General features: G+C 37.6%; 1 protein-coding gene across 1 annotated transcript; it reads right to left on the bottom strand.

Moving 5' to 3' along the window:
• Nucleotides 1-1,062: 1,062 nt before the first annotated feature.
• On the bottom strand, nt 1,063-20,293 carry LOC110445754 (L-ascorbate oxidase-like). The gene is made up of 16 exons (XM_021490525.1): nt 20,052-20,293; nt 17,763-18,013; nt 15,503-15,603; nt 15,026-15,171; nt 11,114-11,231; nt 10,140-10,240; nt 9,125-9,231; nt 7,992-8,116; nt 7,267-7,434; nt 6,905-7,029; nt 6,319-6,458; nt 5,385-5,452; nt 5,011-5,134; nt 4,140-4,424; nt 3,545-3,724; nt 1,063-2,343 (listed from the first exon to the last, which is right to left on the bottom strand). Exons 2-16 carry the CDS (start codon nt 18,004-18,006, stop codon nt 2,033-2,035), a joined length of 2,343 nt encoding a protein of 780 aa, XP_021346200.1. The 5' UTR covers nt 18,007-18,013; nt 20,052-20,293; the 3' UTR covers nt 1,063-2,032.
• Nucleotides 20,294-23,907: the final 3,614 nt, after the last annotated feature.

Genomic DNA, 23,907 nt, shown 5'->3' with positions numbered 1-23,907 from the left:
AGATTGACAAAACGAGAGTCGGTCATTCTACACATGTTGTTGTTGTTCGATGGTAAGAGTTTTCTCCTCTGGGCTGCTGCCAATATAAGACATATACATTTTTGCCAACCAGTAATGTTGAATACAAAAATGTTTATGACAGAAAAAAAAAAGAACACATGGGACACAAAATCGGTGTCTGTCCTCGTATAAATCTTTATAAATCAACAACACATACACAGACAAGAACTACACAAGAACATAAAATAGGTTGCTCTCATATTGTCATCCCAAAATAGCAACACAGTTATTGACTACCTTACCCCTTCATTTGAATAGCAACCTGTATGGTAAAGATAACACGAGACACCAATGTGACCTCATATGAATCATAAACAGCTTCAAAGAAATTAGGGATGCATGATAAACCATGCCTCGTCATCAGGACGTACCCATCAGGACGTACCTATCAGGACGTACCCATCAGCACGTACGTACCCATCAGGACGTACCTATCAGGACGTACCCATCAGGACGTACCCATCAAGAAGTACCCATCAGGACGTACCCATCAGGACGTTCCTATCAGGACGTACCCATCAGGACGTACCTATCAGGAAGTACCCATCAGGACGTACCCATCAGGACGCCCATCAGGACGTACCCATCAGGACGTACCTATCAGGACGTACCCATGAGGACGTACTTATCAGGACGTACCCATAAGGACGTCCCTATCAGGACGTACGCATCAGGACGTACCCATGAGGACGTACTTATCAGGACGTACCCATGTACCTATCAGGACGTACCCATCAGGACGTACCTATCAGGAAGTACCTATCATGATGTTCTCATATTTCGAATAGGTTCTGGCTTAGTGAATCAACAGGGTTAAGTATGGGGTAACAGAGGTATAAAAATATGTGTAAGCATTAATGAATAATGCTAACAAGGTAAATTGGTAACTAGATTTCTATTGTATGTTGTTTTAAAATCTATCAAAAGACAGAAATAATGATAAAAAACAGACAGAAATAAAAATGTTTTTTAATAGATTAGCATTTAAAAACGTACATTTTACTGAAGAACATATTATTATAGTTATATAACTTGTTTAAAGATTATAATTTTCTCGTCGAGAATTTAAATGCGCGGATACAAATACAAAAACGAAATAAATTTAACTATTACATACAGGTTGGTAGGGATGGGAGCATTGTACAATTTCCTTTTCATTTTTACGGATTATAATGTCCGTATCTGAATACAATTTCTACCAGCAAAACAATATCAAGATACTTAATATGATACTTTAGCCGTTTTTCTCGATCTTTACCATAACGTGACCAATAGGGGTTTCGATTTAAATATCTTGAACTTTCACCTTTAAGCATTACTACGTCCCTTTTCTTCGATGCTAACATCCAACAGTTGATTCGGTATTCAAAAAAATCTTGTTCCGAATATCATGATTATCATTATAGATGTTAACTGCTGACGGACAAACTCACACATCAGTGTTCCAAATATTTATGTTAAAGAAGGCTGTGCGAACGTTTTATGGAAACCGTCATGACCCCATTGCTAAATATGCTATTAGTTTGAATAAAATGAATGTCATTTATTTTGCTGATTTTCATTAGTGTTCCTTTTTTAATTCGTTGTCATTCACCAGGTTCTCGCTATTAAGACGTGAAATTACTTGGATTTGACCAAGATTAACATGGCTTATGACGTTGATAAAGCAAATGATGCTTATGTTTCCGAAACACCTGGTTTAACTCCACTCTTACTTTTCAAAAGCCTCCGTGTTAATCTTTCCTTTGTAATATTTTGCACATTTTTCTTCGATTTAAATTCTAATAGCAGTTTCAGGGACACTTCGATTTTAAAGAAAGATATTTTGCCTATCAAGATAAGGTATGCATGTTACATTTAAAAAAAACTTTGATTGATAATATGCTCGATCATTCGACATAAATAATTACAGTATTATGTTTACATTGTTATAACATCAATAACGTTTAGCTCAGAATTTGAAATGCTAGAGTTATGTAAGTAAGAGCTTTTCTTTTGAGCTACAAAGTTCATCATTTTTAGAGAAGAAAACTTCCGGTTCCGGTTTATCATTGATTTCAATTGGTCGTCTGTAAGACGGAGCTTTAAGAACAAAGCTTATTTTAGTACGTCTGCGCTTCCCCACACACGCGACAATGAGCGAGGCAACGTTGGTGACCGCGAGGATACAGATGAGGAGAATATAACTGGTCCTCTGGTCCACAGCGCTGATCTTATCAGCCTTGTTAGAGGTGACACACGCACTCCCGTCATTGTCTGATGCCGATACAGACGGCCTGGAACCTGCAAAGTAAATACTGCATTATCACACATGATGTTAATAGCAACAGAGGTGTTAAAGTGGTATGGTAACATCCAATAAAACCTATTCTGGTCCCACACCCGATTATCACTCCAGTCACATCTGATCACACACTGGACATACCCAGTCACCGCTCCGGTAACACCGCGTCACCATGGAACACCTGTTTCCAACTTATGTTTCCTTTGTCCATATTTTGCCCTAGTTTTATCGATTTCGAGTTCGAATTATGTTGTTGTTAATGCTGAGACATTTTCTCTCTGTGTTTTGTTTTTTGTAATGTCCTTGTGTTATCTGATACACCCCATCACAATTCATGTCACACCCTGACACAATACTGTTACATTGATGTACCATCTTGTTACACCGGCCATGTCACACCCTGGCACACTACTGTTACATTGGTGTACCATCTTGTTACACCGGCCACGACACACCCAGTCACACACTTGTCACATGCTTGGTCAAATCCATTCACACCTAGTCACGGACACAGTTTACACCTGGTCACACTCTTGCGATCACTTTGGTCGTACTTCTTCACATTATTTTGGCAACAGCTTCAAAGAGGGAAGCAATTTATAATTGAGGCGAAAGCAATATGAAGTCATAATCTTTCTCCTCGTTACTTTCCCCCTGCTTTTGACATAATACACAATCTAATACAGATCTACTTTAAGTATTGTCACCTGTATCTTAGAACCATTTGAATAAAGTTTTATTTTGAGGCCATTCCTTTATTGAGCATTTGTACTTGAACAAAACATGATGTCGATGTTAAACTACAAATCGAATTAAACATTAAATACCACATCAGTTTCTATATAGAACACAGAGGTTAAACAGGTTTAACAACCTCTGAAGTTTTACAACTGTATATATAAGATTACACCAGCGTTTGTCGTGACTTTGCTTTGCTAGCCCTCTATCAGTCGTGTGTTAGTCTAAAAACTAATCACTCCTGCAGACTCATACCCTCGACAATTTCCGTTCCTTCCTTACGGCAATGAGGAGACAGGATTGTAGTTTGCAACACTTGATCGATCTGGCATGCCCAGAAGCACTCCGGACATTATGACAAACGCAATATCGGAGGTGCAAACGGAGTGAACATCTACAATTGTCTCCAGAAATACCTCCGATGGAGAAATAACTTTAGAACCAATTTAAACTTAACTGTACCTAAACGTGTCGAAAGACTGGTATTATCAGTCAACTTTGTTTCAGTGGCTGGTCTGTAATCTCCACAGGTGGGAAATCCCACGGGTAGAGCTGGCATGTCGGTAATCTCTCCATCCTGCAAAACCAGGGTCATTCCTGCTGTCTGATGGACTTCAATATGGCAGTGCAGGAACCAGTAACCTACAAATACATAAACAAAACGTTTGCGAATATCGTTAAAAATGTTGATAGTCTTCTTGATATCTTCTTTAACAGTTTTATTGTCTATTGTCGCATCTAATAGATTAATGTGAACAACATGTTAAATAACGACCATTGATACTTAATATAACTTTCTCGAGTATGATATACATAGTAAAAACTCAGACGACATAGCTGGTGCATGTACAATTTAATGTTGAAACAGATGCTTGGAACACTATATATTGATTTCTTACATGCTCATGTATAGGAAGCACTAAGACGTCATAGGTGGCACATGTATAACCTTAGAGCAGATCAATTCAAAACGTCACTTCTTGTGGCCACGAATGAGGTACGATTTATGTCAAATATTCCACGAAATCTGTGTACTGAGTGATTTTGATACACATACCCGGATTGTCTGCAGTCATACGCATGACAACATAGCCCTGTCTGGGTATGCTGACGGTGTCCTTCTGGGGAGGATTGTCTAGATTAACGCCTGGGACATTACCAAACTGCCACGAGGAGTTACTCCACGTGGCGTTATTACAATTTGGAGTGTCACACCGGATGTCCTGGCTACGTTCTAATATCTTTCCATTCTGTTGATCGTATTCCGGATACACCACTTTTATTATGTGTGCATGATGACCGTGGATGTGGATCGGGTGCGTTAGGCCATAAGGACTATCGTCTGTGAGGCAAACAAAACAATTTTAAACGTCTTATCGTTCTTGTTTGATTATCTCGTTACAATATTGAAAATATATGCTTTCAATTCTAACGTTTACACTCAACACAATATTCGTTCTTTCGGGGTGGTTGCTGTTGGCTCATTTAAGGAATTGTTTTATTAAATCGTGGAACATTGTTTTTTTTGGAGGATCAATGTCATGTGTATTTGTTATGTGCGAATGGCGACACACGTCAATCATAAAATATGTATGTTTGTATTAAAGCCATTACATCATGCCTACAGTTTAACGGAAAGACGCGAACAATTTCCGAATTGAATAAATTCATGTGTAATAGTTCTTTCATGGGGTTAAGAAGCATGTTAAGATGGAAGGTTCATTCTCAGGACAGCTAGGGTTTAATTTCCCATCTCGTGTTGCGTGTATGATCATTCTTAAATAGTACCAGACACTTATTAAGAATGAAGAGGATAAACTCTCATTAAAGTGAATAACAGTACTATATGTACTAAATGTAGTTCTCTATTTCGCCTTCACTACAGCATAACGTTTTATAACCACAGAAGCGTTATATGTTACACTTACTCATGTTGAGAAGAACTAGTTGGACCGTGTTACCCATGCCCAGTTTGATCACGTGCGTACACGTGCAGTACTTGTCACAGTGCTCCGGACACTCTGTGAACACTCCGTCACCGACAGGGTACGTCTGTTGACACAAGAAAAAGTGAATTCCCTATTATATTATTTTACTTCATCTAGTTACATATTGCTAACAGGCAATATTGGCAGCATTACATGGATTTTAACCATAACTACTAGTAAAAGAACGGAGTACAAGATGACTATTTCGGGAGCTGTCATATAATATTATCATATACATTTGTTGCAAATGAAGATCTATTCATTGATAGTTATGATTTAAGCTCTATCAGCGCGTTATACAAGAGGAGGCTCACCTGGAGTGGTACAGAAGGCCTCACAAAACCCTTGTTGTTGACAGCCGCGGATATAGGTGTTCTACTCCCTATAAGACAATACCAGGCATGTTTAATATGATCTTACAGCATACTTACCTTGTTATATTTAGTTAATGGTCTTTAATTGAAAGTCTTATCATTTCCATTACAATAGAATTAAACATTGTTAAGATTGGGAGAAGGATGTCATCAACTAGTACACAGACTATCACGACATACGATTCAGACTGAATTGTAATAGTTTATCTAAAATACCAGCACGAGGGATTTAAAAACAATATAATCAACTTATCTTAAATAATAGTAACATTCTATGTTCAACGTTTGATCAGAGAGATATGTTTCGTCAAGTGCGAGAGTAGTAGGAAATTGAAGTCATAATATAAACCTAACCTATGTTTAATGAGATACTGCCCTATGTTTATCATATTATTTACACAAACATAACTCCAGTCATAGTTTTGCAGTACATTGTATGAGTCAAACATCGATTTTCTCTTATCCTTAATTTCTTATTCACTTATCCTCAGTTCTCATTCACTTATCCTCAATTTCTCATTCACTTATCCTCAGTTCTCATTCACTTATCCTCAATTTCTCATTCACTTATCCTCAGTTCTCATTCACTTATCCTCAATTTCTCATTCACTTATCCTCAGTTCTCAGACAGAACAATTTCTCATTCACTTATCCTCAGTTCTAAGACAGAACTATTCCACAAATTCTCAAGCTCTAAAAGGTTTGTTTTTCGCATTTCCTCGATTTCTGTAAAGAATTATTTTCATATATCCTCAAATTAAAACAAAATGATAAAATGACTATGTGTGTGTTTCATCTATCTATATATAAGTGCCATTTGTGAACGTGCTTTGACTCGTTGAACATAGCATGTCTTCATGTTTGTATTACTTACTTGCATAAACAAAGTTAAGGAAGAGTTCCTGAAACCTCTCTGTCGAGGTGACAGTAGGTACGGGGTTGATGGTTTGTCCCTCTGGTGTGGCCCTTAGATCCGCCACAGACGTACACTGTATGTTATACTTAGAGCTGTACCTACAACCATGATATAATACTGAGGACACAATGGTTCTGATTATAATATGTATACATAATTGAAAATGATGAACATTTTAATATTTTAAATATTTAACATCGTATTTTAGAACTTTAGTTGGAGTGTTCAAGTAGTCAATAACGTATGTTAACAGTTGATAATTGGAATTGTATACGGTTTCATGAGAAAGCTATCATCGATTCACAGTTAAAACAGCTCATTTGTTAACGTGAGGAGATATTTATTAATTTTATCGTCAACGTTTAACGTTTGTTTATGCATGTTAGATATCCGTAGGGTAGATGATATGATGTTCATTAAAATTTAGATATATCACTCTGACCAATCTCCTGTCATGCTATTTACCTACAGTACTGAGTGCTAAAAATTGTGTTTTTGTTTTGGAATAAAAACGAGGGTAATGTGACGTCTATGGCCCACTTACAGGAATAGGCAGTTGACGACCTTACACGGACTGTTCTTCTCACAGACGGCCTTCTGTGATTGTGGCAGTACAGGATCGGCGTCCTGGTACTGTAGCACGGCTAAGCCTGAGCTAGGGGACGATGTCTGTCAAGTTTAAATTTAAGAATGCTTTACACAAGCATTAAATCATTATTCAAAATATCAAGACAACTTTGAAGTTTTTTAAAAGTAATGCATATAATTCATACACATATTATGATCCGTTGATAAAGATAAATTTCAATAGAGTCAGTCTTTGGTTTGACCCTGTTTTAGTTTATGATGGTTTGCACTCTTTTATACTGCCTGAACAATGTTACTGGTTCTGTTTCCTAACTCTACCTCTCCTTTCAATGGAGTATCCAAGGTTTCTGTGCGTATCCAGTAGGAACCCGGTCGCTGGTCTGCACGGATTATGACGTCAAAACGTTCACCACTATGCACCACAACAGATTCGGCTTCGAATTCTGTGACGTCATTTCCGTCAGTAGATATCACTGTCAAAGGGTGCTATTGATTGAATAAAGATAGTAACATATCAATCTGGAACCGACAGGCAGCGCTTGATAAAGTGGAGCTTAACATATGGGCGCAATGGAGTCTTGTGTTCAGAATTACCAAAAGGTTTTATAAGGAAAATTCCATTCATTAGCACACTCAAGACATTAATAGTGTATATTTTCAGCTATCTAAAATGGACGCAAGCAAACAAACAATACCGCCGAATAATTACCATTTTCAAAGTAAAAGAGAAGTTACCATTAGCCTACATTATAAAACTATTGAAATGCAAATTTCTACGTCGTGAACATTTAGTTCAATGCTTTTAAGCGAAATTATAAAATATTTTACCCAATGAGGATAACCCTCTACATCACAATGACAACCTGTCTTTGCCAGTATGATGTTAAAATATACTTGATTTTTGCCGAGTTCACTGCTTGTTCAATGGAGTTATCAAAGCAGATAATAATCTTTGGCCTAGTATATTGAATTGAGATTAACACCACAACAGACCCATAAAACTGAACGTTATGTTTTATTTAATAATCTGTAATGTTACTTACCTGGTCTACTGACACTCGGAAGGCATAAACCATGGCGGCGTTGATGATACGAAACTGATACACGCCACCAGTTTTTACGGTGAACGATTCGTAAGGTAGTCCACCAATACTTTCGTTGTATCTTCCTGCATGTAAGACATGAAAATAAGTGTTTATTCTCTTATGTCGAATATCCTTGTGACACACACATAATGACTGATATACAACTCATTAAGGTCGTAGGTTCGAACCAAACAGACTTTGGGAAGACGATTACAGGATTGATCAAAAGATCTTTTCAATTCTTCAAAATCCACATTTCATTTACTCACCTTCTGGAGTAACAGTATCACAATCAGACTTTTACACTGATAGCCCTGTAACACTGATAGCCCTGTAGCACTGATAGCCCTATAACCCTGATAGCCCTATAACCCTGATAGCCCTACACCACTGATAGCCCTGTAGCACTGATAGCCCTATAGCCCTGATTTAGTGTGATTAATAGCTTGATTGACCAACAGGTAGGACCGGTGATAAAACGTTGTTTAAAACTATTTCTGTGAAATTTCGAAATCCAATACAAAAAAGGGCAGCTCCTTATCATTACAATAAATGTGTATTCGGCAAGATTAGCTGGTGTATCGTTTGCCGCAAAATTGGAAAATGAATAGATAGGCTTTCTGAATTAGCAAGCAAGCCTAGCTTTATTTTGCAGGAAGCAATATAATTGTGTTTGCAGACAAAGATTAACTTGGTTTGTTTGAAAACAAAACTACATACCTATCTTGCATATCTTTGAGTATGGTCTTGACAACGGGGTCAGTTTATTTTATGTTGGATCACAAGCAGCTAACCCTTTTTGAATGATAGACCTGATAGTTTTAAGCCGCCCAGAGAGTGATTCTACTTCTGCACTCTCTTATAGTGTCCAGTCGGAAGTTCGGGCATCACAAGACGGTCAGCTTAGTTACTGTACGTAAGATATGTAATTAGGACACGACTGACATTGGACTGTCCAGTCGGAAGTTCAGGCATCACAAGACGGTCACCTTAGTTACTGTACGTAAGATATGTAATTAGAAAAGGACTGAAATTGGACTCAGTTATTGGGTATTTCCATCAAGACATAGTTCAATAACATCACGGCCTACCTTTTCCGTTGATAATAGCAGACTCAAATGGAATATCTCCAATTATTTCCCCATTCTGACCATTTCCAGGTTTAGTGCAACCTTCTTTGTCAAGTCCATTGAAGTACCTTGAAATATATAAAATAGTAATACCCTACCGTCAAAACATCAAAAATAATCAAGTAGTTTTCACATCTAATACTAATATGCTGTTTAAATATCAAACTGAACAGTAACTTGATACCATAATCGGTTCTACAGTATAGGTTCACGTGGACCAGAATTAAACAAAAAATATCACATTTGTATGTACATTCACGAACACGATTTGAAGCTCGGTATGATGACTTGCTCTTCAATAGAAAGACAAGGCTAAATTCGTATATTGACTCGAACCAAAGCTGTTATATTCATGCCGACAGCGATCATGTAACGGGTATGTGAACGCAAGAAATTGAAGAACATGTTATTCATACGGGTTAAGATAGGCGTTGCAGTAGCTGGTTGTATACGAACGGGTTAAGATAGGCGCTGCAGTAGCTGGTTGTATACGTACGGGTTGAGATAGGCGTTGCAGTAGCTGGTTGTATACGTACGGGTTAAGATAGGCGCTGCAGTAGCTGGTTGTATATACATACGGGTTAAGATAGGCGTTGCAGTAGCTGGTTGTATACATACGGGTTAAGATAGGCGTTGCAGTAGCTGGTTGTATACTTACGGGTTAAGATAGGCGTTGCAGTAGCTGGTTGTATACTTACGGGTTAAGATAGGCGTTGCAGTAGCTGGTTGTATACGTTCGGGTTGAGATAGGGCTGCAGTAGCTGGTTGTATACGTACGGGTTGAGATAGGCGTTGCAGTAGCTGGTTGTATTCGTACGGGTTAAGATAGGCGTTGCAGTAGCTGGGTGTATACGTACGGGTTAAGATAGGCGTTGCAGGAGCTGGTTGTATACGTTCGGGTTGAGATAGGGCTGCAGTAGCTGGTTGTATACGTACGGGTTAAGATAGGCGTTGCAGTAGCTGGTTGCATACGTACGGGTTAAGATAGGCGCTGAAGTAACTGTAGATGTCCTGACCTGACATATAGAACCAGTCTTGGACGAACAGTATGTACTGTTTATCAACAGTGGCAGTCGCCTGTAATAAATATGGACCACCGAGTCATTGTTTTACAACAGTATTCTCAACAATTGCAAATAGGACAGTGCGCATTGATTATAACACAATTTAGTTTAGTTTTTTATTTGTATAGACATTCGTTTTTACCTGATGAATTCGCATTTATCTAGGTTTTAATGTAGAACACCCTCACCCCTGCCCCCTGCCCCATCGATCTTCTTGACCATCCGTCTTTTCTATTATTGTACACATCTGGACTAGCACAGGATTTGGTTCCTCCACAAGAATAGGACGTTAAGTCAATAGGCCCCTTCCATATCTGATCTTGAAAAAACTGTTCCTATCCCTACACTGGAACGGATTAATGCCACCCTGTCTTTTACCTCTCTCTTTCCTATCTTTCTTATCATACTCATACCATTTGAAAAATATAATATACAACATTTGATTTAGCGCCCTATCTAGTTAACATAAGCCAACACACAGATATACAATTGTATACAATCAATACAATTAGCATATACATTAATCAATACAATATTGAGGAATTCACAGGAGCTGCCTTATCAGGCGCTTACTACTAGTCCTATGCCACCTAGCTAATATCTCCCTATGTGTGTATGCCTGTGTGCTGGAGATATAGTGGTTCTGTGTGTACTGGAACCGTGCTTTCAAATGTATCATTTATAGTGTCACCTCACCTGAATGCTACAGCACAGATACCGCAACACCCACCACAGACCATTTTATACCCCACCTGGGTTGTTGGAGTTGTGTGGGCAGGAGAATAACACTTGTTCTGAATATTCCATGCGTACGACGACTTAAGTCGATATCCTCTAGTGTTTAGCTGAATAGACCCTTCCCCTTCCTCTGTCCTTTATCACTTACGTTATCGGCCCGCACGTTATCCCGAGGGAGGACTATTAGGGGACCGGCGAGACCATCGTTCCTCATCATGCCGTGGTGGGCGTGGTACCACGAAGTTCCTACGTCGTCCGCCATGAACCTGTCAACATAATCAGTTGTAGGTGAGGTGTAGAGAAGATCTACCAATATCTGAAACTCTTTGGCATCAATTTTAAATTAAGATAACTGTTATGAACAAGCCACACCGTCAACGACATTTTCTCTTTATTTGTTTACTGCATTTCTGTTTTGTTTTTTCTACGATTAAGATAGCATACTGACAATCGAAGTGACAAGGCTACGATGTAGTCAGGACAAGGTAAGAGACATATATTACACGGAGTACACAATATTGCAGTGAATGAAGCAAGTGATTTAGAAATGTGTCCTAATACAAGGACAAAACTAAACATTTAACCGATACGACAACTACAGAGACTACGGAGAAACAAACACAGAACAGACAAAGGTATCATAATACCCCCTTAAAACACCAGAACAAACAAAGGAACCATGATACCCCCTTAAAACACCAGAACAAACAACAGTAGCATGATACCACCTTAAAACACCAGAACAAACAAAGGAATCATGAAGCCCCCCTGAAACACCAGAACAAACAAAGGTAGCATGATACCCCCTTAAAACACCAGAACAAACAAAAGTAGCATGATACCTCCTTCAAACACAGAAAAAACAAAGGTATCATGATACCCCCTTAAAACACCGGAACAAACAAAGGTATCATGATACCCCCTTAAAACACCAGAACAAACAAAGGTATCATGAAGCCCCCCTGAAACACCAGAACAAACAAAGGTAGCATGACACCCCCTTAAAACACCAGAACAAACAAAAGTAGCATGATACCTCCTTCAAACACAGAAAAAACAAAGGTATCATGATACCCCCTTAAAACACCAGAACAAAAACAAAATGTATCATGATACCCCTTTAAAACACCAGAACAAACAAAAGAAGCATGATACCTCCTTCAAACACAGAAAAAACAAAGGTATCATGATACCCCCTTAAAACGCCAAAACAAACGAAGGTATCATAATACCCCCTTAAAACACCAGAACAAACAACAGTATCATGATACCACCTTAAACCACCAGAACAAACAAAGGTATCATGAAGCCCCCCTGAAACACCAGAACAAACAAAGGTAGCACGATACCCCCTTAAAACACCAGAACAAACAAAAGAAGCATGATACCTCCTTCAAACACAGAAAAAACAAAATGTATCATGATACCCCTTTAAAACACCAGAACAAACAAAGGTAGCATGATGCCCCCTTAAAACACCGGAACACACAAAATGTATCATGATACATCCTTAAAACACCAAAACAGACAAAGGCATCATGATACCCCCTTCAAACGCCGGAACAGACAAAGGTATCATAATACCCCCTTAAAACGCCAGAACAAACAAAATGTATCATGATCCCCCCTTAAAACACCACAACAAACAAAGGTATCATGAAGCCCCGCCTGAAACAGCGGAACGAACAAAATGTATCATTATACCCCCTTAAAACACGAGAACAAACAAAGGTACCATGATACCCCCTTAAATCAGCAAAACAGACAAAGGTATCATAATACCCCCTTAAAACGCCAGAACAAACAAAATGTATCATGATCCCCCCTTAAAACACCTGAACAAACAAAGGTACCATGATACCCCCTTAAATCAGCAAAACAGACAAAGGAATCATGATACCTCCTTCAATCACAGAAAAAACAAAAGTATCATGATGCCCCCCTGAAACACCAGAACAAAAAAAGGTATCATGAAGCCCCGCCTGAAACAGCGGAACGAACAAAATGTATCATGATCCCCCCTTAAAACAGCAAAACAAACAAAGGTATCATGATGCCTTTGTTTGTTTTGCTGTTTTAAGGGGGTAACATGCTACCTTTGTTGGTTCTGGGGTTTTAAAGGGGCATCATGATAGTTTTGTTTTTTCTGTGTTTGAAGGAGGTCTCATGCTTCTTTTGTTTGTTCTGGCGTTTTAAGGGGGTATTATGATACCTTCGTTTGTTTTGGTCTTTGAAGGAGGTATCATGATCCCTTTGTCTGTTTTGCTGATTTAAGGGGGTATCATGTTACATTTGTTTGTTGTGGTGTTTTAAGGGGGCCTCATGATACCTTTGTCTGTTCTGGTGTTTGAAGGGGGTATCATGATACCTCCTTCAAACACAGAAAAAACAAAAGTATCATGATGCCCCCTTAAAACACCTGAACAAACAAAGGTATCATAATACCCCCTTAAAACACGAGAACAAACAAAGGTATCATAATACCCCCTTAAAACAGCAAAACAAACAAAGATATCATGATACCTCCTGAAAACACCAAAACAGACAAAGGGATCATGATACCCCCTTCAAACACCAGAACAAAAACAAAATGTATCATGATCCCCCTTTAAAACACCAGAACAAACAAAGGTATCATGTTACCTCCTTCAAACACAGAAAAAACAAAATGTATCATTATACCCCCTTAAAACGCCAGAACAAACAAAAGAAGCATGAGACCTCCTTCAAACACCAAAACAGACAAAGGAATCATGATACCTTTGTTCTGGTGTTCCAAGGGGGTATCAGGTGTTTGAAGGAGGTCTCATGCTTCTTTTGTTTGTTCTGGTTTTTTAAGGGGGCTTCATGATACCCTTGTTTGTTCTGGTGGTTTAAGGGGGTATCATGGTACCTTTGTTTGTTCCGGTGTTCCAGGGGGGGCTTCATGATTCCTTTGTCTGTTTTGCTGATTTAAGGGGGTATCATGCTTCCTTTGTTTGTTCTGGGGTTTTAAAGGGGCATCATGATAGTTTTGTTTTTTCTGTGATTGAAGGAGGTATCATGATTCCCCCTTGGAACACCAGAACAAAGTTATCATGATACCTCCTTAAAACACCACAACAAACAAAGGTATCATAATACCCCCTTAAAACGCCAGAACAAACAAAATGTATCATTATACCCCCTTAAAACGCCAGAACAAACAAAATGTATCATGATACATTTTGTTCGTTCCGCTGTTTCAGGCGGGGCTTCATGATACCCTTGTTTGTTCTGGTGCTTCAGGGGGGCTTCATGATTCCTTTGTCTGTTTTGCTGATTTAAGGGGGTATCATGTTACATTTGTTTGTTGTGGTGTTTTAAGGAGGTATCATGATTCCCCCTTGGAACACCCGAACAAACAAAGGTACCATGATACCCCCTTAAAAAACCAGAACAAACAAAGGTATCATGATACCCCCTTCAAACACCAAAACAGACAAAGGTATCATGATACCCCCTTTAAACACCAAAACAAACAAAGATATCATGATACCTCCTTCAAACACCAAAACAAACGAAGGTATCATAAAGCCCCCATGAAACACCAAAACCAACAAAGGTATCATGATACTCCCTTAAAACACCAGAACAAACAAAGGTATCATGATACCCCCTTTAATCACCAGAACTGAATCATATTCGACCGAGCGTTGTCTCCTGTCACAAATGCGGTACTACGCATCATTCTAACGATTGGCAATAAGATCCTGATGACGATTATTACAGATCGTCAGCAGAGATCGTATTATCTCCGGTGGATAGACACACTTTTGAAATATGTGCTTCCTCACTTCGAATGTCTAGCAATTCTTTTATTTAAGAAGGTAGCTGACATTTAAATGTTCTTAGAAACTTCCCACGCAGCGTAGGTCCAAGGAAATAATGCAATACTAAATGTTAATATACACATATAACAGACAACTAATGTGACATATTGTGAAAGCTTGTAGCAAGCTTATAGTACATGTGTCCTTATTATATTTAACCTTAAAAAACCGGGCTATAATGATAACCAGCATGTGATGTATGTCGTTACCTGTATACAAACGTGCTGTGTGGGTCTATGGGGCACTGGGAGATAGAGCCCGTCCCATCCATCCAGGGGGTGCCCTTCTGGGTAAGGCCGTGCCAGTGTATAGTAACACCATCGGACAGCAGCTTATTATGTACATGTACTACGACCTGTGAGAAAATAACAGCCCTGTGAACTTTCATAAAGCGAAGTGGAGACGTCGGGAAGTGAAATTAGTGGAATATTGCATAGCAAGAAGTTATTAGAACACACCTATGGAAATAATGCTGTACATTTTGGAATAGAAAAATCTTCATAATACCGTTAAGCTATATTTCTAACTTGACTTGTCAGTATACATATCATTAACATAATGTAAATATAATTATTTTATTTTCAACACAAGATTACGATGAATGCTCAATGCTTATAGAAAAACACATATATGTTATCAATTAAAAGTTCGCTTATCCCTGACCAATGTCTGAGCTGTCCGTGTACCTGTTGACCTTGGTAGACTACTACAGGAGGTCCGGGCACCTGTTGGTTTATGGCGTACACCGATTTGTACCGTCCGTCTGCTGTCGTTACGTTCTGTAGCTCTGAAGCAAACCTCATGGATTTAATACATAATTAATTACCAATAGTGGCATCATCGTTTTTTTCTGAAATTAATGTAACAATGATATTCAATTAAAGTGACATTCTGTTGTTCTTCAATAAATGATGTCATACTTTACAAAAGAGATGTTCGGGAGTATTGTTGCAAATGTCTCTTCATCGCCAGTCTTCTCTAAAAACGATAACCGTTGATGTTTTTAATATCGATACTATTATTTAATATAATGACGTGATTGTGTGTCGTTGTACTTAGTTATGTAAACTGTACGTCACATATCTATTTTTATGTTTATGTTATAATTATTAAAATAATGACAAGAACATTTTAATTCTGCTTACATAAAAGCTAAAGGGATATCTTGTACATATAAAAGGTAAACGGTAACCTAATAATAAAAGCCAATTTGGCTCGGCTGTGTTCTAGATAGAGTCATTGTTAAGTCGCTAACTTGATATAAATTGATCTGGAGACGTGTGGTAACGGAATTAAGTGGTATGGCGATGGAATGACGAATACGCAATGAGAGCAAATGTATTAAAAACTAACGAGATAGTATTTGAAACAAACTCTTCCTTAATCATCAGACTATAATAATGGAATGTTAATACTTCTTGTTCATATAACAACATCAAGGTATGCAAACAACATAAACCTTGCAATGAAAACTAAATATCTACTGACAAGTCAGTTTAGTGTGTTAAAGCAGCGAATAATATGTAACGTTGCTATTCTTAACATTGACGGCATTACTCCCTAGGTATATGTGTAAGGTTACTATTAGGGCGTCGCTGTTTCTAAAATGACGACATTATTCCCTAGGTTTATAAAAGAATCATAAAACTTTATGACTCAGATGTAAATGGAAACTGTGACGGTGTTTTGTAACCTCAACCTCTCAATTTCGATACTAAGTGCACACGCAATCAGGTATCAGTCTCGTGACATGCTGCCTTAACGTCTCGTGATGCGTGACCAGTAATGAGTTTTTTTCCTAATAGACATATGGTCCAGTTGTAACTTGATCCCATCGTCATGTGAGAATAAATCATCACATGACCTTTAAATATTTACATTTTTCTTTGCGATATTCTTAGCGCTCCGGTACAGTGTACCAGAAAGTCAACATGAACATGAGTGCGGTTTTAGTGATATCTGTAACAGAAAACAAAGCTAACTAGAATATCTTGATATGGCAGTATACTATGGCACCGGATGTACTGAATATAGGCTACTGGAGATACAAGTGAAAACTAATTTGTGTATTTTTAAGATTTTCGAAGCCACTATTATACTGGGTTTAGACTTGAATTGGCATTGCTGTTTGCTGATTCGGGCTCTCACTGTAGCCGACATTGTTTGAGTTGTAAAGAAATTAAATGTATACAAAGTTTTAAGAGACCTGTGCCATATGTATAGCCTCCCTTCAATACTGTATCGTCATTTATCAGAAAATAACATCAGATGTGAAATAGTATGAATGCTTTGTTTACAGTTTTGCCTATCACAGTGACCAATAATACCGGTTGACTTGCTTTACGTTATAACGCAAATACAACAGACTTAAAAGAACAATAGTATTTGACTTTTTGACCTGCGATCTTTGATTTTGTTGTTGTTGACATTTTGTTAATTTTAAATTGTTCATAGGTGTGAAAACAAGTCATATTGATAAATGATAATAGCAAATTTGAATTTTGACCTTTGGTGATCTATATTTTGATATTTAGTATAACTACATTGAAACATTGATGTAAAACATGTATTAGTACAGAACATGTTAGCGGGGGTTAACTATGCAACAGTTCAGCAAAAGACATACTATCCTAGACAGCTACGTGACCTTTAACCTCTTGTTACTGGACGTTCGTAAACTAACACACACACAGGCATGACGTACAAATTTAAAGATAGTATCAGAAGAACTCGTGAAACACACATATCCTTTGTTAAATGTATAAAGAAAGAAACCTAACTGACAGAGATGTTACGGGAGAGCCCTAACAAAAGTAGCACTAATATATTCCGTACTGACTTCATACAAAGTATGTACAGACGTGTGTACATTATTACTCTAAAATAGATGTGCCACGTGCGTTTTAACCCACTTTATTTCTTACAAATACAAACAACTGCCCATACCTTCGTCCGATATAGGTTCGAGAGTGTTGCATGATGTCCGTTTGTAAAGCGTTTCGTTTACAAGGACAACTGGTTCACCTACGTGACTGTCTCTTTTAAAGTAAACCATGGTTTCCTTGTAGTCTATTGTCCAGTGAAATTCGCATAAATCCTCTTCTGGTCCACAACTCGGGACTACTTCCTTTTCAAAAGCAACACCGCTGACCGCTACCACCAAGTATAGGAGGTATATCGGTGTCACCATAGTGTGCCTGTAAAGTATATTATACCGGTGTCACCATAGTGTTCCTGTAAAGTATATTATATCGGTGTCACCATAGTGTTCCTGTAAAGTATATTTTACCGGTGTCACCATAGTGTGCCTGTAAAGTATATTATATCGGTGTCACCATAGTGTGCCTGTAAAGTATATTATATCGGTGTCACCATAATGATTTGCTGTGAGCAAAGCTGTAAGGAAAAGTATGTTAATCGTATCGTCTGACAAATTAAGACTTGAATTCCAATTCATAAAAAAACCCAAAACACACCCGTATGTACATGAATCCCGTTATAGTCTTGAAATGTATATTAAAACACACTAAACTTAGAAACTGATTCAGGTAAAAAAAGGCATACTCTAAAATCTCAAAAAATAGTACGGATTTCCTTGCTTTTTTCGTTGCCATTTAGACGTAAACGTGTGTACTACTTTTTAAATACTGTGTTACTTTCGTGATCACCTGTGTCATCTTGCGTTTCTGTCAGTTGTTTTAATTGAAAGCTGATAATATGTAATAAGGTATTATGTGAGATCTATGAGGATTTTTTATTTTTTTATTTCAAAATAATATTTTTTAAATATTTTGTAGTTTCTTATTTTTGATGCCGGTTCACTTTTGGGATAACCTGTGTCATCTATCGCTTATTTAGTTGCTTTGGTTTTAGATACCAACATACATATTGTAGAAATTACCGAAGCGTCCCAAATAATCTTTTTGTGCAAGTTAAACCTTTATACAACCAGTACTTACCAACCTGTTGAGAAAAACTTTGTATTTTATTTGAAATTATCAAGTAGATTGTAAAATTGTCTAGTATTGTGTTATAAATTCGAAATAAATATACAAAAAATGTAATTGAATTATGAGTATAAAGTGCTGATTTAATTTTTCTATTATGATATTTAAGTTAATGTAAGTTGCGATGTTACTGAAAATGATATGATAGCTTGTACAGTACATTTAAAATATTTTGTAATGAGTGTGTGTTTGCTGATATTGATTGCCTTTTCATCTTTGCTATTCGCTCCAAAACCTTGCTAAGTTTTGATATACGAGATGCATGCAAAATGCGAAGACAAAGTGTACTTTATGACACCACCAGGTAACAGATCTGACGGGTAAAGCTCCAGGTATGTCTTGTCTTTTTATAGTAACATTTGTTTTTGTTATAAAAAGTTGAATTGGAGAACACGCTGATGTTTCGTTGAGATATATTTTACTTCTAATTAATACAAATCATATTTTCAAAGCCAGGTCGTTTTTAAAGCCAGCTAATATTCGTGATATATTTTACTGCAAATGTATCTATGCTTATTTTCAAAATCGACTAATTTTTTATTTTTTATTTGATCTCTTTTCGGCGTTTGGGGAAAAACAATGTTTTATTGTTTTCCGTTTTTGGAGGAAACAAGATATTAGTATATAATCTTGTAATTTATGGGTTGAATTCTTGCAAGTTCTTAATACGTGGAACATATACTGTACCCAGTTTAAAATAAATATTAACATATGTAATCCTTCAAGGTACTCAGCTTTTCTAGTCGTAAAAACAAATAGTAGCATTTTCCTAAGACCATATTGACATGCCGCTATATTCCAACAATGCAAAACATATGTTGTGCAAACTTTGCGAAAGGATCTTCATGTCGTTTCATAAAAAGATCAGGTCTGGGTAGATTCCGGGAAATAGAACATTGTGTAATCATGATTTACAAACAGATAGACCCTGCTTTTGTGTAAATTTAAAATGGTCCCCCTTTCCGTATCAGACGAATTCTTATTAATTTAGTTTCATTAGCGATTCTTCAAACCAAACAGGTCCAAAAGAAAATGGAGGATAAAATGAAACACATATCTTAGTAAGTAGGACGAAATACGGCAGGGGTCGATGTTGAGCCCTATGAAACGACATATATAACTGAGCTCAGAAGTTATAGAAAGTATCTCATTCAAAATTAAAAGGTGAAATAGAGAAACAGTTACCATTGTATGAATAATATGTATATATTTGTGTGTTTAAACTTACGTTTAGGGAGGACAAACAACACAGACGGTCCGGTAATCCCGACTATAGATCAGATGTGCGTCTGCCGACCCCGCAGTAGATGTACACATACGCAATAGAAAGACACAGACACGAGATGTTGTTTTTTTCTGTTAAAAAACTCTTTATCACGTGGACACGTCATTAACGTGTCTTAAAATTATTTAAATAAACTAACATCAATCATGTGATTATGAAGAATAGAATACACGCAGCATGTGAAAAAGGACATGTTATGGTCCAAAACATCATATAATACATCTTAATAGTTTACCTGTCGCTGTGACTATATATAGAATAAGTTTAGAACAAGGAAATAAGAAAGCAACTATAGATATTAAGTTGATTCAGAAAACCACACAATGTTAACAATTTCCGGCGCCTGATATCCATTTCGTCCATTTAGGTCTCAGCAATGGTACTAGAGGTCAAAAGGTTAAGCAATGTCTAAAGTGTTTCGAAATGTACGTATATTACAGCGGGAGGGGAAACGTGCCTGTCCCTTATAACGTTACAAATTAACGTTACAGACTTTTGAAAAAAACAGGAAATCCATACTAAACTAGTTTTTTATGTAAACTGACTGTGCATACTAAATTCCCGCTACAAGGTCACAGCTAACCTCGGGGACCAATTGTTCACCAGCATTGCTTCAGAGTAAATAATCTTGTTACCTAAAACAAATACCAGGAATACCAAGGACGGAGGCACCGACTATAGATGTAGGTGTAGAGAGTCAACCATGGTATCAATATTACTTCCACATATGAATGTTTTAGCCATAGGTTAAAAGAAAAATAAGATGTAAACATGTGTCGTGAAATTTACTAATTAACAGCAAAAGGAACGGTATGGTCACACCTTTTGGCTACAACAGGTAACAGTCAATTAAAACTAAGGAAGTCTTTCATGTTTAGTGCTAGCAAAAGAGGATAGGCACACATCACATGAAAATGTTTCTAAGATGGGTCACTTTCCAGTAGCAAAAGGAGGCTCGGAAGTCAAGTTATTGACTATATTACCAAACAATGTGAAATATAATAAAACCATGTGCAATATGACATCGATGATATGGACTTGACAAAAATTGTTGATCAATGTATTATATAGTCAGATGAGCCTCCTCCCTAGTACACCGACAGTAGTCTGGTAGACTGTTACTCAGCCATCCCCTATATATTGGAGGCCTTTATCATCATACCACACACACATGGCTATATAGAGTGTAAACAATGAGCCTACAAACATGTCATTATAGCTATAAATTGTAAAAACAAATATGTTTATCTTTCAGATTTGTGATAAGTATTGCAAGGGTTCTTTCAAAAGAAGTTGAGGGAAAGGGGTATCAAATACAATTCAAATAATATTGATATTATTCTCAAATATTGTATTTCTCTAATACTGTTATCAATCAAATAATTTCTTACAAACAAATGGGGTTTACCTTCACTGCGAATGGAAAACGGACTGACATGTTTCTGATATCTGTGAACACAGAGTAGACATGTTTCTGATTTCTGTGAACACGGAGTAGATATCTGTGAACCCGGACTGACATGTTTCTGATATCTGTTAACACGGAGTAGACATGTTTCTAATATCTGTAAACATGGAGTAGACATGTATCTGATATGTGTAAACACGGAGTAGACATGTTTCCGATATCTGTGAACACGGACTGATATGTTTCTGATATCTGTGAATACAGATTAGACATGTTTCTGATATCTGGGAACACAGAGTAGACATGGTTCTGATATCTGTGAACACGGAGTAGACATGTTTCTGATATCTGTGAACCCGGACTGAATTGTTTCTGATATCTGTGAACACGGAGTAGACATGTTTCTGATATCTGTGAACACGGAGTAGACATGTTTCTGATATCTGTGAACACGGAGTAGACATGTTTCTGATATCTGTGAACACGGAGTAGACATGTTTCTGATATCTGTGAACACAGATTAGACATGTTTCTGATATCTGTGAACACAGACTGACATGTTTCTGATATCTGTGAACACGGAGTAGACATGTTTCTGATATCTGTGAACACGGAGTAGACATGTTTCTGATATCTGTGAACACGGAGTAGACATGTTTCTGATATCTGTGAACACGGAGTAGACATGTTTCTGATATCTGTGAACACGGAGTAGACATGTTTCTGATATCTGTGAACACGGAGTAGACATGTTTCTGATATCTGTGAACACGGAGTAGACATGTTTCTGATATCTGTGAACACGGAGTAGACATGTTTCTGATATCTGTGAACACGGAGTAGACATGTTTCTGATATCTGTGAACACGGAGTAGACATGTTTCTGATATCTGTGAACACGGAGTAGACATGTTTCTGATATCTGTGAACACGGAGTAGACATGTTTCTGATATCTGTGAACACGGAGTAGACATGTTTCTGATATCTGTGAACACGGAGTAGACATGTTTCTGATATCTGTGAACACGGAGTAGACATGTTTCTGATATCTGTGAACACGGAGTAGACATGTTTCTGATATCTGTGAACACGGAGTAGACATGTTTCTGATATCTGTGAACACGGAGTAGACATGTTTCTGATATCTGTGAACACGGAGTAGACATGTTTCTGATATCTGTGAACACGGAGTAGACATGTTTCTGATATCTGTGAACACGGAGTAGACATGTTTCTGATATCTGTGAACACGGAGTAGACATGTTTCTGATATCTGTGAACACGGAGTAGACATGTTTCTGATATCTGTGAACACGGAGTAGACATGTTTCTGATATCTGTGAACACGGAGTAGACATGTTTCTGATATCTGTGAACACGGAGTAGACATGTTTCTGATATCTGTGAACACGGAGTAGACATGTTTCTGATATCTGTGAACACGGAGTAGACATGTTTCTGATATCTGTGAACACGGAGTAGACATGTTTCTGATATCTGTGAACACGGAGTAGACATGTTTCTGATATCTGTGAACACGGAGTAGACATGTTTCTGATATCTGTGAACACGGAGTAGACATGTTTCTGATATCTGTGAACACGGAGTAGACATGTTTCTGATATCTGTGAACACGGAGTAGACATGTTTCTGATATCTGTGAACACGGAGTAGACATGTTTCTGATATCTGTGAACACGGAGTAGACATGTTTCTGATATCTGTGAACACGGAGTAGACATGTTTCTGATATCTGTGAACACGGAGTAGACATGTTTCTGATATCTGTGAACACGGAGTAGACATGTTTCTGATATCTGTGAACACGGAGTAGACATGTTTCTGATATCTGTGAACACGGAGTAGACATGTTTCTGATATCTGTGAACACGGAGTAGACATGTTTCTGATATCTGTGAACACGGAGTAGACATGTTTCTGATATCTGTGAACACGGAGTAGACATGTTTCTGATATCTGTGAACACGGAGTAGACATGTTTCTGATATCTGTGAACACGGAGTAGACATGTTTCTGATATCTGTGAACACGGAGTAGACATGTTTCTGATATCTGTGAACACGGAGTAGACATGTTTCTGATATCTGTGAACACGGAGTAGACATGTTTCTGATATCTGTGAACACGGAGTAGACATGTTTCTGATATCTGTGAACACGGAGTAGACATGTTTCTGATATCTGTGAACACGGAGTAGACATGTTTCTGATATCTGTGAACACGGAGTAGACATGTTTCTGATATCTGTGAACACGGAGTAGACATGTTTCTGATATCTGTGAACACGGAGTAGACATGTTTCTGATATCTGTGAACACGGAGTAGACATGTTTCTGATATCTGTGAACACGGAGTAGACATGTTTCTGA

This window comes from Mizuhopecten yessoensis, unplaced genomic scaffold, assembly GCF_002113885.1.
Source record: "Mizuhopecten yessoensis strain PY_sf001 unplaced genomic scaffold, ASM211388v2 scaffold2347, whole genome shotgun sequence".
Classification (NCBI taxonomy): Eukaryota; Metazoa; Mollusca; class Bivalvia; order Pectinida; family Pectinidae; genus Mizuhopecten; species Mizuhopecten yessoensis.
This window is presented reverse-complemented; position numbering and strand designations above follow the sequence as displayed.

Excerpts from the sequence above, each read along its gene's own strand:
- LOC110445754 (XM_021490525.1), bottom strand. The coding sequence starts at position 18,006 with ATGGTGACACCGATATACCTCCTATACTTGGTGGTAGCGGTCAGCGGT. Across the intron at positions 3,725-4,139 it reads TATGACTGCAGACAATCCGG|GTTACTGGTTCCTGCACTGC; the intron begins GTATGTGTATCA and ends ATGTATTTGTAG. Across the intron at positions 2,344-3,544 it reads CAGTCTTTCGACACGTTTAG|GTTCCAGGCCGTCTGTATCG; the intron begins GTACAGTTAAGT and ends TTTACTTTGCAG.